Source organism: Bos grunniens, chromosome 15 (assembly GCF_055505025.1).
Source record: "Bos grunniens cultivar Pamir isolate PY7600 chromosome 15, Bosgru_T2T1.0, whole genome shotgun sequence".
In the NCBI taxonomy this organism is placed as follows: domain Eukaryota; kingdom Metazoa; phylum Chordata; class Mammalia; order Artiodactyla; family Bovidae; genus Bos; species Bos grunniens.
The window spans coordinates 24,802,444-24,818,118 of NC_141179.1; the positions used below are offsets into that span (position 1 = coordinate 24,802,444).

The 15,675-nt window shown below is 39.9% G+C and overlaps 1 protein-coding gene across 2 annotated transcripts in view; it reads right to left on the bottom strand.

Moving 5' to 3' along the window:
- The window catches only part of ZW10 (zw10 kinetochore protein), a 35,187-nt gene extending 23,826 nt beyond the window's left edge, over positions 1-11,361 (bottom strand). The window contains exons 1-7 of one of the 2 annotated variants that reach the window (XM_086339273.1): positions 11,190-11,361; positions 8,864-8,998; positions 4,174-4,275; positions 3,893-3,970; positions 3,580-3,739; positions 1,953-2,105; positions 1,333-1,524 (exon numbers count right to left, since the gene is read on the bottom strand). In XM_086339273.1, coding sequence (XP_086195399.1) covers positions 1,333-1,524; positions 1,953-2,105; positions 3,580-3,739; positions 3,893-3,970; positions 4,174-4,275; positions 8,864-8,998; positions 11,190-11,294 — 925 coding nt within the window. In that variant the 5' untranslated portion in view covers positions 11,295-11,361. The remainder of the gene's footprint in view (positions 1-1,332; positions 1,525-1,952; positions 2,106-3,579; positions 3,740-3,892; positions 3,971-4,173; positions 4,276-8,863; positions 8,999-11,189) is intronic. The other variant, XM_086339274.1, reaches the window with a different exon arrangement.
- Between the last annotated feature and the right edge of the window lie 4,314 nt (positions 11,362-15,675).

Below are 15,675 nucleotides of genomic sequence, written 5' to 3' on the forward strand. Positions count from 1 at the left end.
CTGGAAAGAATTTCAAAGACCAATTTCAAAGAATTAGACTTCTATACAGCTCCACATAGTAGAAACAGCATCAGTAAAGCAGATATTACAGCGCAATATATTTTGAACATATTTTTTAAACAACTGCCCTAAAGATTTAATTTCCAAAAAGGGCATTTTGGCAAGAGTATTTAATACAGAAAAGAGACACAATTTTGAAAAAACAAACAAACAAACAAAAACTTGATAGTACTCAGAGCTGCACAGAGGTAGGACAGACTCTCAAAAGGTGCTCAGGCTTGTTGTGACCAGTTGATGGGAGTGTTACAGAGTAGAGTCAAGCCTCAGAGATATCTGCATTGATTACCTTTCTAGTTCCTTCCAATCCTTGGACTCTTTGTTACATTATCTCCCTAAGTAAACGAACAAGAAGAAAACTACCTTGGATTTTTGCAGTTCATCCAAGTCTTGAAATGTTTTATTCTTTGCTATCAGAACTAGAATGAATTCTTTGCTTTAAATTATTTATATATAAATAAAGAATGTCTATATGTATTCAACTGAGTCACTTTGCTATACAGCAGAGATTGGCACAACACTGTAAATGAACTATACTTTAATAAAAAATAATAAAGTCTTTATATATAAATAAATTATGTGACTGCCAGGAAGGCTTACAAACAATAGCAGCATTTCTTTTTTTCATTTTTTCCACAGCAAGAGTGCTTAATTTGACTATTCAATAAGACAACTGAGAAAAGCAAAAAGAAGGTAAGTCAAATAGACTAAAATGACAGTATTATAATAAAAAAAGAAGAAATTTTACTTTTAATAGTGTGACAGCCAAAAAATGATTCAAGCAACAGAAACTGGTTGTTTCAAGGGTGAATATATAAAGGTCTAACCAGTAGGCTGAGTTGGAATGAAATTCATGTCCCACGTTAAACCCAGTTTGTTTATATCAACTAGGTTGATGGGGATTTTCCCACTGAAATACATAAAACAGCACTTAGTTCATTTCTGCTTTTCCTATAATTAACCAAAAGTCCCAAAATATGATGTCCCTAGAAGTCCCATGAGAGAAATGCATTCCAAAATCCAACTATATATTACAAACAAAGAATACGGGGTACCACTGATGACCTTACCTGTCAACACTAGGCAGAGAAGGAAAGCAAAAGAGAGCAAGAAACAGAAAGGTAACTACTTTTTCCCCAAGACATAATTTACTCACCTCCATCCTCCATTCACTCAGAATGGCGACATTTTTGTCCACTTTTTAAAATAATATTTACTTTCAAATACCACATCAACTTTTCCAAAATATGAAGGCATGGCCTTGGGAATACACACCTAGAAGTTGTTTCTGGACCACTTCCAGTACCAGTCTGATCTTGGCAAAAACTTCAGATGGCGATGGATGTTCCAAGTCAGTCATCACAGATTCAAAACGAATGATGGTGATGTTAGGCTGGCTTTCTATCACGGCAAGAAGGGATGGGCAAGATGCCAGAGGCTTAAGGATATACTTCAGCAGCATCTGACCTGAAAGTTATATCAACACTCATAAAGAAAAAATCACTTGAAGACACTTGAGAAAAAACAAAAGATCTTTGAGCCTAACAACAAAAAACATGTACCATGACATTACATAACACCCATATGCACTGCAAGTTTTCCCACTGAAGTTTCCCAGATTGTCTACAGATTTTTATTTAAATTATTAAAAAATAAAAAAACACCAGCAGCTAGTTTGAGAAAAAAAAGAGAGAGAAAAGAAAAAAAGGAAAGGATCTAAGCCCTTAATGAAAAGGGTAATATTTATAACAATTCTATTTAATGAATCATGAAGCCAAACTTTATGATCCATCATCAATATCATTCAGAGAATATTTGCTAATTTTTCCTGTCAGTCCTTTAACATTGGACTTTCTGAAAATGTCATGTAAATGAAACAAAGTAGGATGGCTTACCAAATGACTTAAGCTTGGTATGTAACTCTCCAAGAAGAGAAAATGCCAAGAGGACAGAACTGATTGGTGGCACGGGGTTCTTCTCTTCTTTTTGAGATTGTTCGGTGCATAAATGAAGCTCTGTTTGCAGGCAAGATTCCAAGTTGCTGATATCTATGGAGAAGGGAAAAAAATATCAGCTGTCTCAGCAGTACAAGATGTTCCCATTTCTATTCCTGAGAGCCTACGGTCTACCAAGAGTCCTAAAAACGTGGTTTTAGTACAAGACACTTCTAATGCAAGCAAGTACGAATTATTGCATACAAATCCTTGGCATCACTTTAAAACAAGAAATTACTTCTTTTGGTATGCTCAAAGAATCAAACTGAGTGCAAAAGATGATGTACCTACAATAACTGCATATTAAATATGTGTTGAGAACAGATAAACAACAAAGTCCTACTGTATAGCACAGGGAACTATATCCAATATCCTATGATAAATCATAACAGAAAAGAAAATTTTAAAATGTGTGTGTGTATATATCTGTGTGTGTGTGTATGTGTGTGTGTATATATATGTATGTATAACTGCATCACTTTGCTGTCCAGAGGAAATTAACATACCACTGTAAATCAACAATACCTCAACAATAAAAAATATATTGAATGACTGAATGAAGGCAAAGAATAAAAAGTGAGATCCTAGTTTCAGTTAAGGCCTCGTCTTCTATGTTCCCTCTTATGAAGGAAAGAGAACAGCCTGCCAAACAAGTTTAACAAGAAGGGTGTGTTACAACAAAGAATTGCCATCTTCTCTTAATTTTATAACCTGCTTGGAAATAGAATTGAAAACTTCTGGATGACTTCCTTGAAAATACACATGGGGTGTGTGTGAGGGGATGGAGTGTCTATGTACATACATACATATACACTGTATTTGAAGGCCAAAGTGGATAAGGGGAAGGAAGAAAGGGGAGACTCTGAGGTTTCCTCTGAAACAGACTAAATTTCAAGATTAAATGTTGGAAAATATACTGGATTTAATGGCATGTCTTTCAATATACCCTCAGAGATTATACTTTGTATAAACAAGATATCAAAGAGGGTTCACACCCAGAGGTGGGCAGAGGGGCTGAGAGCCAAGTAGTATAAATAAAAACCAGGGCCAGAGTTATCCCATTTCTCATGATTCTGTCACCGATTTTCCCCAAGGACTGCAAAAACTGGGTCCAACTCCTATCCCATCGATCCTCTGTCTTCCTTAGCAAGAGAGAGAAAGGTCGAACAGTTTCTTCAAGCTTTTTAGAAAAGATAAACTGTTGGGATGAGGGCTCTGGGAATGAGCACACTCTACAACGGAGAAGTGCTTCCACCTCCTCTAGCATACCCTCACCTCACGGACCCCTCCCAATCACCTCCCCCCTTCTCTGCTCCTTCCTAGCGAAAGGGACAGAAAGAGAAGTGTGAAGAAAGTAACAAGCATTTTGGTCCCAACAGCATATCTGCTTAAATGAGAACTCAATACAGAATTGGGAGATTAATAAATGAAGCCTTCTTCTCTCCCAATATAAAATATTTGGAATACATTCAGAAGCCAAACTGGCTCAGGCAGATTAAGCAAAGCAGTTCACTGAGGTCAGCATCACCTTTCGATGGTGGGAACTTCCATACAATCAGCTTCTGCCACTCCTCTCCAAGGTGATAAAGTATATTCTGTTTCTGTATTGTCAGCTCCATGCTGAGAGATTTCAATATTTTTAAGTCAAAGCATTTTCTGGATTTTAACAACTTCAAGCATTTCTGGGCCTGGCAGTGAAATGGAATCACTGTTAAACATTTCATCTGTACTCTAGGCAATTCGAACATATTTGTATAACAGTAAGGAATACATGTGACACAGAATTTACTTAAAACAAGAGTAGCATTACTTGTTCATGCTTTAGAGAAAGTGTTTAATACCTCTTCTAGATGCTGAGCAGCAGAAATATACTTCTTTCCTGCCAATGCACAATTATATTCCTCAATAGCAGTAGAAAACTGAAAAGATAAGTATAGTTATTAGGTATTTTATCTGATACATCTTATTATTTCAAGTCTGTCTGCTTGCTTGTTTTTAAAATATGAAAAAAATAGCACATAGTCAAGGGATACTCATTAAACGATAAGACCAACTGGAAAAAAAAAAAAAAAAACAACTTTCTCACCACCAAAGTGCTAAAGTTTGGTTTGAATTTACTGACCTCTTGTAGCTGTCTAAGCAAACAGAGGACTACTGAGTCTCTTTCCAGCTGCTGCTTCAAGTCTGTAAATTCAGCAGTTGATACATGAAGATCCCGGCGGACCTAATTCACAATACCAAAGACAAGTACTTTTTAGCTATACTATACCTAAGAAATAAAACACTCATTATAATCAATAAGCCTTATTAGCTGAATATAACTCATGATTAAATTTAAATGCTGGTTAAGAATGGAATAAAAATCATAGAATGTAGTAGGAAGAGACCTGAAGTGGTCCAAATGGCCCAAATCCTTGTCTTATGCAGAAACACCCATTGTCATCAACATAGTATCCTCTTGTCAGCAACGAGTTTTAGTTTAAGCAGTTACCTCACATCACAGAACTCACCCACCTGGATTACTAGAAGGGTGTCCCCATGGCCAAGTGATAATTCACTCTAGAGTTGAACAGTTTTAACCAATAGGAAGGTTTTCTTAGGTTAAGTGAGGATCCACCTCCTATTCTGTCCTACCTTTTCAGGGACTTCGCACTATCAATTACTTCCTCTTTTCTCTATCTTTTACTTCTTACCAATTCATTCTTCATTCATGAATTACATACTGATTCAATATCTACTAGAGGATGGCTCCTCCCATCAGATTTAAATATGTTAAAAATTCCCCCATCTTTAAGAAAAAAATATCAATCAAATCCTTGTTGCTATGTCTAAAGCATGTATCACCAGTACTTAACCATTCGTCAGTACACTGTTATTCTCCTTTCCTTAGATCTATGACACCAATTTCTACTCATTTTTCTCCTGGTTCTTTGGCCATTTCTTTTCATTTTCTTTTGGGACCTTCATTTTCCCTCTGATCACTTCACACATACTGATAATCCTTTCTCCCTGGCCCTCTTATTACTCTGAACCAATGGTTCTCAAAAAATCAAACATTTTTTGCTCACCCCCATCCAGGGACATTTGGCAATGTCTAGAGACATTTTGGCTTGTCACAAATCAGCAAGTTCTACTGGCATCTAGTGAGTAGAGCCAGGGATACTCAACATCTAAACATCTTACAATGTACGGGAGCGCCCCCCACAACAAAGAATAATATCCAGCCCCAATCTAGGCATTCAACAGTGCCTAGATTGAAAAACCCTGCTCTATATTCTCTCTCCATTCTCATAGTTTCAATTTCTAAGTGTGGCTCTCTCAAGTCCACACCATTTTCCTAAAATCCAAGTATGTATATGGAGGGGGTGATATGCAAACTATCCTCTAAAATCCACTCTCTCATAGGAACAGAATGTGGCTACCCAACTACACTATCTGTTTTCACTGTCCCTCTCAGTCAGTTGTGACCATGTGACTAAGATCCCACCAGTGGTATATAAGCAGAAGTGATGTCTACCATTTCCAAATCTGGGTCTTAAGAAAATAGATGCATCTTCTCTATGCCCTCTATTTTCTCTGAACCTCCAGATATCACTGGACATGGGGAGAGACCAACTGCAACCACAAAAACAGCAAAATTCTAACGCAGTGTTTTTCAAACTATAACATGCATATATACATATTGCTTGGTGAATCTTATTAAAATGCAGCCTCAAATTCAGTAGGCCTGAGATGGGGTCTGACATACTCTGTGCCTACCAAACCACCAAATGCTGCCAGTTCCACTGCTCTACAGACTGTTGGAAGACCATTTTTTAGGATTTTCTACACTTCAGCACCATCTTGCAAGTGAAGCAATGGACTGTCTTTTGTTCTGAACTATCTTTCCAAAAATGTTTGTGTAGTAAACAAACATTTGAAAAACAGAAATAGTATTTCCCTTCATGACAAAAATCCAGCATGCTTACTACCCATTAGAAGATGTTTATGCTGTCTAAGCTCAGGAGTTTTCTTCTATCATGCAGCCCACCACACTGCCCTGTAGAAACTGGGGCTCAGGGTGCTGTGCAAAAACATTCATCCACTGGCTACTATTGTAGGGAACAGACTATCCGCCACAGTTCTTGACTCAGAATGCACTAGAACAGCCAGGCCCTGGGTTGTAGAATCAGCCTGCTAGCCTGGAGACCATGATTAAAAAAATATGTATCTTGTTTGAGCCACTGCATTTCAAGTTTCTGGCCCTGCCCCATCTTTATTTACAATAGTCTAGCCTCCATCTTCATACAAGCCAACTGTGCAGCTTCATTTGGATCTCATACAGGCAGCCCATATTTAAACTCAACCAAAACCTCCTCCTCCCCCAGATTCCCTGTTTCAATGGATGGCACATCAATAACCTAGTTCCACAGTTACCAGTGACTCCTCCATCTTTGATTCCTCACATCAACAACTCCCAAAGATCCTATATCTTTTGAAAGTCCCCAGGATTGATCCACTTTTCTCTATGCCTATTGCCACTGACTGTGGTGAAGGTCGCAGCCTGTCTTGCCTGATTACTTTAACTGCCTCCTGATGCTTCAGCTGCCTTCTCATTTCCCAGTCTCTTTTCCCTCAAGTCTTTTCTTCAAACTGCAAGCAGAATGGGATTCCTAAAATTCAAATCTGACATCACTCCCCTACTTAAAACTCCTCTACGGCTTCTACAGGGCAATCAAGAAAATCCTTACTACTTAAACTGATACACATGGTTCTGGCTTACCTTTTTAATCTCATCTCATGGCCCCTCCCACCACATTCTATCAACATCTGTCATCATCTGTCATATGGAATACATGCAGCTTTCCAAAAGTGGTGTCTCTCCACTACCTCCACGTTTCCACCATGCTGTCCCCTGTGCCTGCCTAAACATTTCTCCTTCTTCTTTTGCTTAATTACCTATCACTTCAGACTTTGGTTTGGACCCCAATTCGTACAGGAAGACATCTTTAGCAACATCTCCTCTCTTTAACTGAATTATTCCTATTTAATGTGTATCACATTATTTTATTCCTCTATAGCAGGCATGAGATTCACATTTTGAAATAAAAAACTAGTTCACCAACTACCATAGTATCTGGCAATTTACAGATGCTCAGTAAATATATCAAATGACTGAATAAACCCTTTAGACCACCTATTGAATCGAATTCCCCCTCTCTAGCCATACATTTGAATCTTTCTCTCAAATGGTAAGACTCCAAATATTGAAAGTGTTTCTCACAGCTAAATACCCCCAGTTTCTTCGCCGTTCTTCAGATGGTATGGTGGTCAGGTCTGGACCCTCTCATCAAGACCAGTCATCTTTAAAAATACAACAATCAGAACTGAATAAATCTTGTCCAGTCATAATCTGGCCAGGAAAATGTACATAGTCCATTACTTTCTTGTTCCAGATACTTCATTTCTAATAACACAGTCTAGTAATTGCACTACTGACTTATTTGTCTGACAAATACCCTTTGAATATATTATTTGAACTGTGCCAGAGTTGCAGAGTAATGGATTTATTTTTATTAAAACCTCTAACCAGAATGACAGGTAAAGTCAGTATTAAATAGATTTTCCAAATAGCTAGTGGTTTCCCCACTTGCAATTCAAGTTTTATACAGAACTTTTAAAAACACATCTGTTCCCTTTCCTTCTTTAAGAACTGTCACACAGAGAAGAGACTTGATGTCTTTCTTTCCTTTAGGACCTTGAGAATATCTCAACATCTTGATTTTGGATATCAACGCACCCTGAGTGAAAATTTAGAAACAGATGTACAAAACACCTATTCAGTTTAAACCTCTAATATCAACTTGATTTTTTTCAATGGCTTATTTTTCCTAAAAGAAAACTGTAAGGGAAAAATCCTGGTGAGATAATATACATGAAAAGCAACTTTTAAATTATGAAGTGGATATTCCTGTTTCAACACTGGCTTACTCCTTTGTGATGACAGTACTCTGGCAAACAAGGTGAACATTCTTAAAAACTGCCAGACTTTCCATAGGAAGTACAGTAAGCACTAGCCCCATAAAGTATAAAGTGACACAGGATAAGATGGGCAGAGATTCCCTGCGTGTCCAAGGAAAGTGGCTTTATGACAGGAAGTACAGTGGTTGTGACTGGCAATCCAAGTCAATTTTCCACAAGAAAGCCAAAAGACAAAGATTGTGCTGAAGCTTTAATACGTTGAGGCCAGCTGCAGATATAAGAGAATGCATGCCGTTAAGAGATACAAGCATTTTAAAGTAGGAGATGATAAGAGACAAGGCCAAATGATTCACTGATATGCTTTATCTGTTTTTATTATGAAGACATTAAAATCTTGAGGCTATATTTTTAATTTATAAAGTGAACTAAGATGCAAGACATTATTAGCATAGCTTAAAATTTTTTACCATAAAAAAGAAATTGTTTATAGTTTTGGAAAACATTTGTATTTTAAAACGGGAAGTTACCTTAAGGTCATCTAATTCAACTTCCATTCACTAATAAGGAAAGTGAGGTCTTTAAAATTTGTATTAAGGACTTCCCTGGTGGTGGTTTCCCTGGTGGACTTCCCTGCAGTGGCTAAGAGGACCAATGCAGGGGGCCAGGGTTCAATTCTTGGTCAGGGAACTAGATCCCACATGCCATAATTAAGACCTGGTGCAGTCAAATAAATAAGTTTTATTTTTTTTAAAAAATGAAGATAAAAAAAAATTGTAAACTGAGTTGTCCTTGGAATCAGGAAGCTGAACTTTCTCCCTACAAACCCATCCCACATAACAAACTGTTCTTACCTCAGTCTCTATCCTAGATTTCAGCAAGCCAATGTCATCAGATAGCTTATCCACTTGGGTAACCAGGTCCTGTGCACTCTGCATGCTAGGTAGGAATTCGCTATACTTCTTGCTGATCATACTGCACACCTCGCCCTATTATACAAGAGAAAAGTTACAATGACATGAGTAGGGAACTCTTAAAATACATAGCTCGTCTTCTGCTAGGGATCTTCCAAGTCAGGGCCTTTTTGCCCAGTTACTCATACCCATTCACTTTCCCTTCCAAGCCAATGGGTTTCTCTGAAAAAACATTTCTCCTACCGTTAAGAGTCCCATAACACAAGGATACAAGAAGACAATGATCAACAAATCCCAACAGTGCCCAAGAATTGTACAAACACTGAAAAAGAGAAAGGCAGAGCCAGAAATTCTCATTTTGAATCAAACCAGTTCAGACTATAGTCACTAATTTTAATCATATATCTAATAGGAAAAAAAGTAAATGAATAAATTAAGACCATAATCTGTATACCTCAATTGATTTATGAATTTCTATTTTCTTGCTTATAAAACTGCAAGACCTAATCTTAAATAATTCAGGCTTCCCAGGTGGCACTAGTGGTAAAGGATCCTCCTGCCAATGCAGGAGACACAAGAGACGCAGGTTCAATCCCTGGGTTGGAAGATCCCCTAGAGTAGGAAATGGCAACCTGCTCTAGTATTCTCACCTGGAGAATTCCCTAGACAAAGGAGCCTAGCAGGCTACAGTCCATGGGGCTATGGAGTTGGACACAACAAACGACTGAGCACACACAATCTTAAAACCTAAGTTGATCTGAGTTCCATTATTTCCTTTAATGCAAAATAATTTAATAAATTATTGAATATTTTTCACTGAATTAGTCAATGTTTGGGAGACAAGAATAAACGATGCTTGCATGCATGCTCAGTTGCTCAGTCATGTCTGACTCTTCTGAACCCCACAGAGCGTAGACCACCAGGCTCTTCTGTCCATGGGATTTTTCTGGCAAGAATACTGGGGTGAGTTGCCATTTCGTCCTCCAGGGGAGCGTCACAATCCAGGGATCGAACCCACGTTTCCTGTGTCTCCTGCACTGCAGGCAGATTCTTTAAACTGAACCAAGGAAATTATGCTTGTCCCAAATAAATTCCTTTTAGGTAGGAAAGATAGGATACACTTAAGTAATCAGAACACAGAAATACAATATAACAAGAGTTCAGGTACTCCAGAAGCACAGCTGAGAGACAGAGCACCTCTGCCTGAGGGTAAATGGGGATATTTTTCATACAGGAAACGACATTTGAGATGGAACTTGAAGAATGAGTAGAACTACTAACAGGTAAAAGATGGAGAGATGACAACATAAACAAAATCTGGCAACTAGGGGAAAAGTGGGTCTGCTTGGAGAATAGAAAGTAATTCTCATCTGTCTGGATGGGAAAATAAACCGGAGAAAGGCAAGTTAGTTCCAGAACAGGAAGGAGCCTGTAGCTTAACAGTTGGTCTTCTTTCCATCATATAAAAAAGCAATGAAAAATCCTAAAGCCATATTCCAGGAGAGGCCAGTGACGTGAATACTTAACACTTAGGAAATCATTTTGGTAAAATAAAACCATTTTTGTGCCTTTATGGTTCAGTGCCAAACTTGCTCTCTTAAATCCACAGGGTACACGTCTTTTTAAGATGTTTAAGAAAGCAACAAAGATGTGGCAAATAACAAATGTAAGGTAATGACAGTAGCACGAAGTGAAACTCCGTGTGGTCAGGTGCCTTCTGTTTTTGTATCAATTCCAAGACAGCAAGGTCCAAAGAAGTGCTAGTCACGTGTTTTATAACACTCGGCATAGTCTCAAAGGCCTGGGGGTGAAGAGAGTTGAGTTTAATAAAGTACTGATACGTTTGTAATGACAAAAATTCAGGGAGGAGAACGGTACAATCCTCCCAAAGCTATCACATTCATCCACGAATCATTCAGAGGAGGAAACTACACACCGAAGAGGGGTGGGGTGACCCTGCCCTCATTTCTATCCAGCTGCTATCCCCCGCTCCCTAGACGCCTCGGGCTTCCAGTCCCAAATTCCCTGCTCTGCCGGTCTCCACCGCCCTCCCCTCGTCCCCCTATCCCATACCTCCCCAGCCTAACCCCACTCCCAATACTGCCCCAGCCACCGCCTCTTCCCACCGTCCCAGCCTCCTCGGCTCCGCAGTCCCAGTCCCAGTCTGGGCTCCCCTCTAAGCCCCCTTCTCATCCCACATACTTGCACCCACTCTCGTTCCTCCCTCCGTCCCTTTACAGTCAACCGCCCGCTGCTCCGGCTTCACCTTGATTTCTTCCACCCGCTGGGTCAGGCGACTGATCCGAGTGCCCAGATCCTCCTTCTCCAGCCTCCCGGAGTGTGCCAGGACTTCCGTCACGAACGAGGCCATCGCCACCACAAGAACCAAAACTGACAGGGTCACTCTCAGCCAGCGCGGCAGCTCCCGTCCCGCCGGCAGCCTTGGCGCGCAGCCTGCCGGGAAACGAAGTCTCGCGGGGCCCAGGTCTCCTCACGAAAAGCGATGGCTGCACTACAGCTCCCAGCAGGCACCGCGGCTATCCTGGCGGGGATTTTCCACGGTGTCCCGTAGTTGGCAAACTGTGCGTAGACGCGTTTACTAGCTCCTTTTTAAATAGTTGGTCTTTTCCCGCCGGTTTTTCACTAGAAGTGAAATGGTCTTATTTAATAACCAGTCCCGAGTGAACCTTTCTCAATTGCAAAACGCTTTCCTGTGAAATTTATGTAGCCTGAAGACCCAAGAAGCGCATCTTGATCTTTTTTCGTTAAGTATTCATTCTCATGGACTGCAGTGACCATCAGAATGTATGTGAATGGTGCCTCTGCAGTTGTTCAAGGACGTGGCATCACCTTATAAATAAAAGTATGCCCATAATCGCACTCCTTTCATATTGCATAGTTTATATGTATGTATATTTATTTATTTATGTGTGTGTCAGTGTGCGCATGCTACATCGCTTCAGCCCTGTCGGACTCTTTGCGACCCTATGGACCGTACCCCACCAGGCTCCTCTGTCCATGGAATTCTCCAGACAAGAATACTGAAGTGGGTTGCCATGCCCTCCAGCGACTCTTCCTGACCCAGGGATGGAACCTGAATCCCCTGTCTCTCCTGCACTGGCAAGCGGGCTCTTCACCACTAGCGCCACCTAGGAGGCCCCATACGTATGTGTAATATTTATTAAATATACATTTATATTATTTATATTACCTAACTTAAGTAGAAAAGGCAGACGAACCAGAGATCAAATTGCCAACATCCGCTGGATCATCGAAAAAGCAAGAGAGTTCCAGAAAAAACATCTATTTCTGCTTTATTGACTATGCCAAAGCCTTTGACTGTGTGGATCACAATAAACTGTGGAATATTCTGAAAGACATGGGAATACCAGGCCACCTGACCTGCCTCTTGAGAAACCTGTATGCAGGTCAGGAAGCAACAGTTAGAACTGGATATGGAACAACAAACTGGTTCCAAACAGGAAAAGGAGTACGTCGAGGCTGTATATTGTCACCCTGCTTATTTAACTTCTATGCAGAGTACATCATGAGAAATACTGGGCTGGAAAAAGCACAAGCTGGAATCAAGATTTCTGGGAGAAATATCAATAACCTCAGATATGCAGATGACACCACCCTTGTGGCAGAAAGTGAAGAACTGAAGAACTTCTTGATGAAATTGGAAGAGGAGAGTGAAAAAGGTGGCTTAAAACTCAACATTCAGAAAACGAAGATCATGGTATCTGGTCCCATCACTTCATGGGAAATAGATGGGGAAACAGTGGAAACAGTGTCAGACTTTATTTTGGGGGGCTCCAAAATCACTGCAGATGGTGACTGCAGCCATGAAATTAAAGAGACGTTTACTCCTTGGAAGGAAAGTTATGACCAATCTAGACAGCATATTAAAAAGCAGAGACATTATTTTGTCAACAAAGATCTGTCTAGTCAAGGCTATGGTTTTTCCATTAGTCATGTATGGATGTGGGAGTTGGACTATAAAGAAAGCTGAATGCAGAAGAATTGGTGCTTTTGAACTGTGGTGTTGGAGAAGACTCTTGAGAGTTCCAAGGAGACTGCAAGGAGATCCAACCAGTCCATCCTAAAGGAGATTGGTCCTGGGTGTTCATTGGAAGGACTGATGTTGAAGCTGAAACTCCAATACTTTGGCCACCTGATGTGAAGAGCTGACTCATTTGATAAGACCCTGATGTTGGGAAAGATTGAGGGCAGGAGGAGAAGGGCACGACAGAGCATGAGATGATTGGATGGCATCACTGACTCAGTGGACATGAGTTTGGGTATACTCCGGGAATTGGTGATGGACAGGGAGGCCTGGCGTGCTGCAGTTCATGGGGTCACAAAGAGTCGGACACGACTGAGCGACTGAACTGAACTGAAGTATAAATAACATTAGTACTGAATGGAGTGGAACATGATACTTAGCGCTTTCTGTCAGAGGTTACAAATCAATTTTATCAAAACTTTAAAAAATTTGTTTCACTTTTCAAGTGTTACATACTAAAAGATGTTCGCAATATACTATGTGCATATGTGCCTGCCTGCTGTCACTTCAGTCATACCCGACTTTTTGCCACCCCGTGGATTGTAACCCGCCTGGCTCCTCTGTCTATGGGGATTCCTCCAGGTAAGAATGCTGGAGTGAGTTGCCATTTCTTTCTCCAGGGAATCTTCTTGACCCACGGATCTGGGCACAGGGTTAATTATAAAGCTTTATAAGCTATAAAGTTCTAAAAAAAAAAATGAACATACATGTAAACTTTGTTCAAACAAAAATAAGGTCCTTATTGGGAAAGGTGTAGAAGAGTAATTAATTTGGGAGGTGTTCTCAGAACAAGTACACAGCGTCAAGTATGAAATGACCTAATTAAAATTGCCAGCACTCAGCTGCCACATACAAAGTTGATGAGAGCAGCGTCTCCCACTTGTAATTGCAAAGTGTGAATATGTGTGACCCGCCTACTCTAGTTTGTGACTAACTGCAAGGATTCCTGATATTCTCATTTCTGCTCATGCTTATAAACTTAGAGTATTAAAAATAATAAATAGATACAATATACAAATAGATACAAATATAAAGTATGTACACCAAATTAACTTTTAGTGATGAACTGATGGTATTTATTCTCTTCTTTCACCTGATTTTTCTATTTTTCTACAATAAACATATATTGCATTGATTAAAATGCTTTTTAAAAAAATTTTAAAGGTACATTCTGAGGGTAGACCCCAAGTGGATGCTGACCTGAAGGTTCTTGTCATTTTTAAGTGTCCATGGAACAATCTTCTTGTACTAGTGAGGCAGGGGAATTTTCCTGTGACATAAGCAAAGGAAATGAATTTGGGGTTGAGACAGGAAGCCATAATATCTTGAGAAGTGCCTCTCTCTAGAAGATTAACCAACTTTTGTTTGGTGGACCTGTCAGCCTCTCGTTGAAATCTAAATATTTATACTAACAAATGCCCAGTGAGGAAAGAAGGACCTGCAGATGAAATTCTTGAAAACTTGTAACAATATTTCTTGAGCAACTACTATATGACAGACACTGCTAGGCTGGGAATCCTAAATATGTGAATAAATAATCTCAGGAAAAAATATTGGTCATTACTATCTTGGAGGTAGTTAAGGGATTGATCCAGATATTGTGGGACCTAAATCTTACACAATTGTCAGGAGGGGGAGGACTCTTTAAGGAAAAGAATGTAAAATAAAAAATATAAAACCAAGTGCAGCCCTTGGAAGGGATCCGTACAAGTAACAGCCCTGGAAGCTTAATCTACCTCTAAGGAAGATACAAAGGGCAGAAGAAATATTGGAGGATATCCAGTCTCAGACGGAGAAGGCAGTGACACCCCACTCCAGTACTCTTGCCTGGAAAATCCCATGGACGGAGGAGCCTGGAAGGGTGCAGTCCATGGGGTTGCTGAGGGTCGGACGCGACTGAGCAACTTCACTTTCACTTTTCACTTTCATGCATTGGAGAAGGAAATGGCAACCCGCTCCAGTGTTCTTGCCTGGAGAATCCCAGGGATGGGGGAGCCTTGTGGGCTGCCGTCTATGGGGTCGCACAGAGTTGGACATGCCTGAAGCGACTTAGCAGCAGCAGCAACCCAGTCTCAGATTGCATCAGGGAGGTTTCACAGTAAGAAGGAATCTGAATTAAGAATGGAAAGAGTTATCAGGTTGAAGTTCTGGAATCTTCTTCTAAGAAACTAAACTGTAGAAGTTCCACCTCTCCCTGAGCACTGGATAAGCTAAAGACTGTTCTTCAAATTTCCAACAAAAGACAAGGAAGAGTCAGGAAGAACAGTAAAGAGCATAGGGAATGGAATGGGATTGCTACACACAGACAATGTACCCAAGTACAAGTGAACACTTGAGTTAAGAAAAAGAAATTAACAGCTCTCAGATTAGAAGAATTAATATTGTTAAAATGGCCATACTACCCAAAGCAATCTATAGACTTAATGAGATCTCTTTCCAATTACCCATGAAATTTTTTCACAGAACTAGAACAAATAATGCTCAAGTTTATATGGAACAATAAAAGACCCAGAATTGCCAAAGCAATACTGATGAAAAAGAGAAAAACTGGAGGCATAACCCTCCCAGACGTCAAACAGTACTATAGAGCTACAGTAATCAAAACAGCATGATACTGGCATAAAAACAGACATATGGATTAATGGAACAAAATACAGAGCCCATAAATAAACCCATACACCTACCA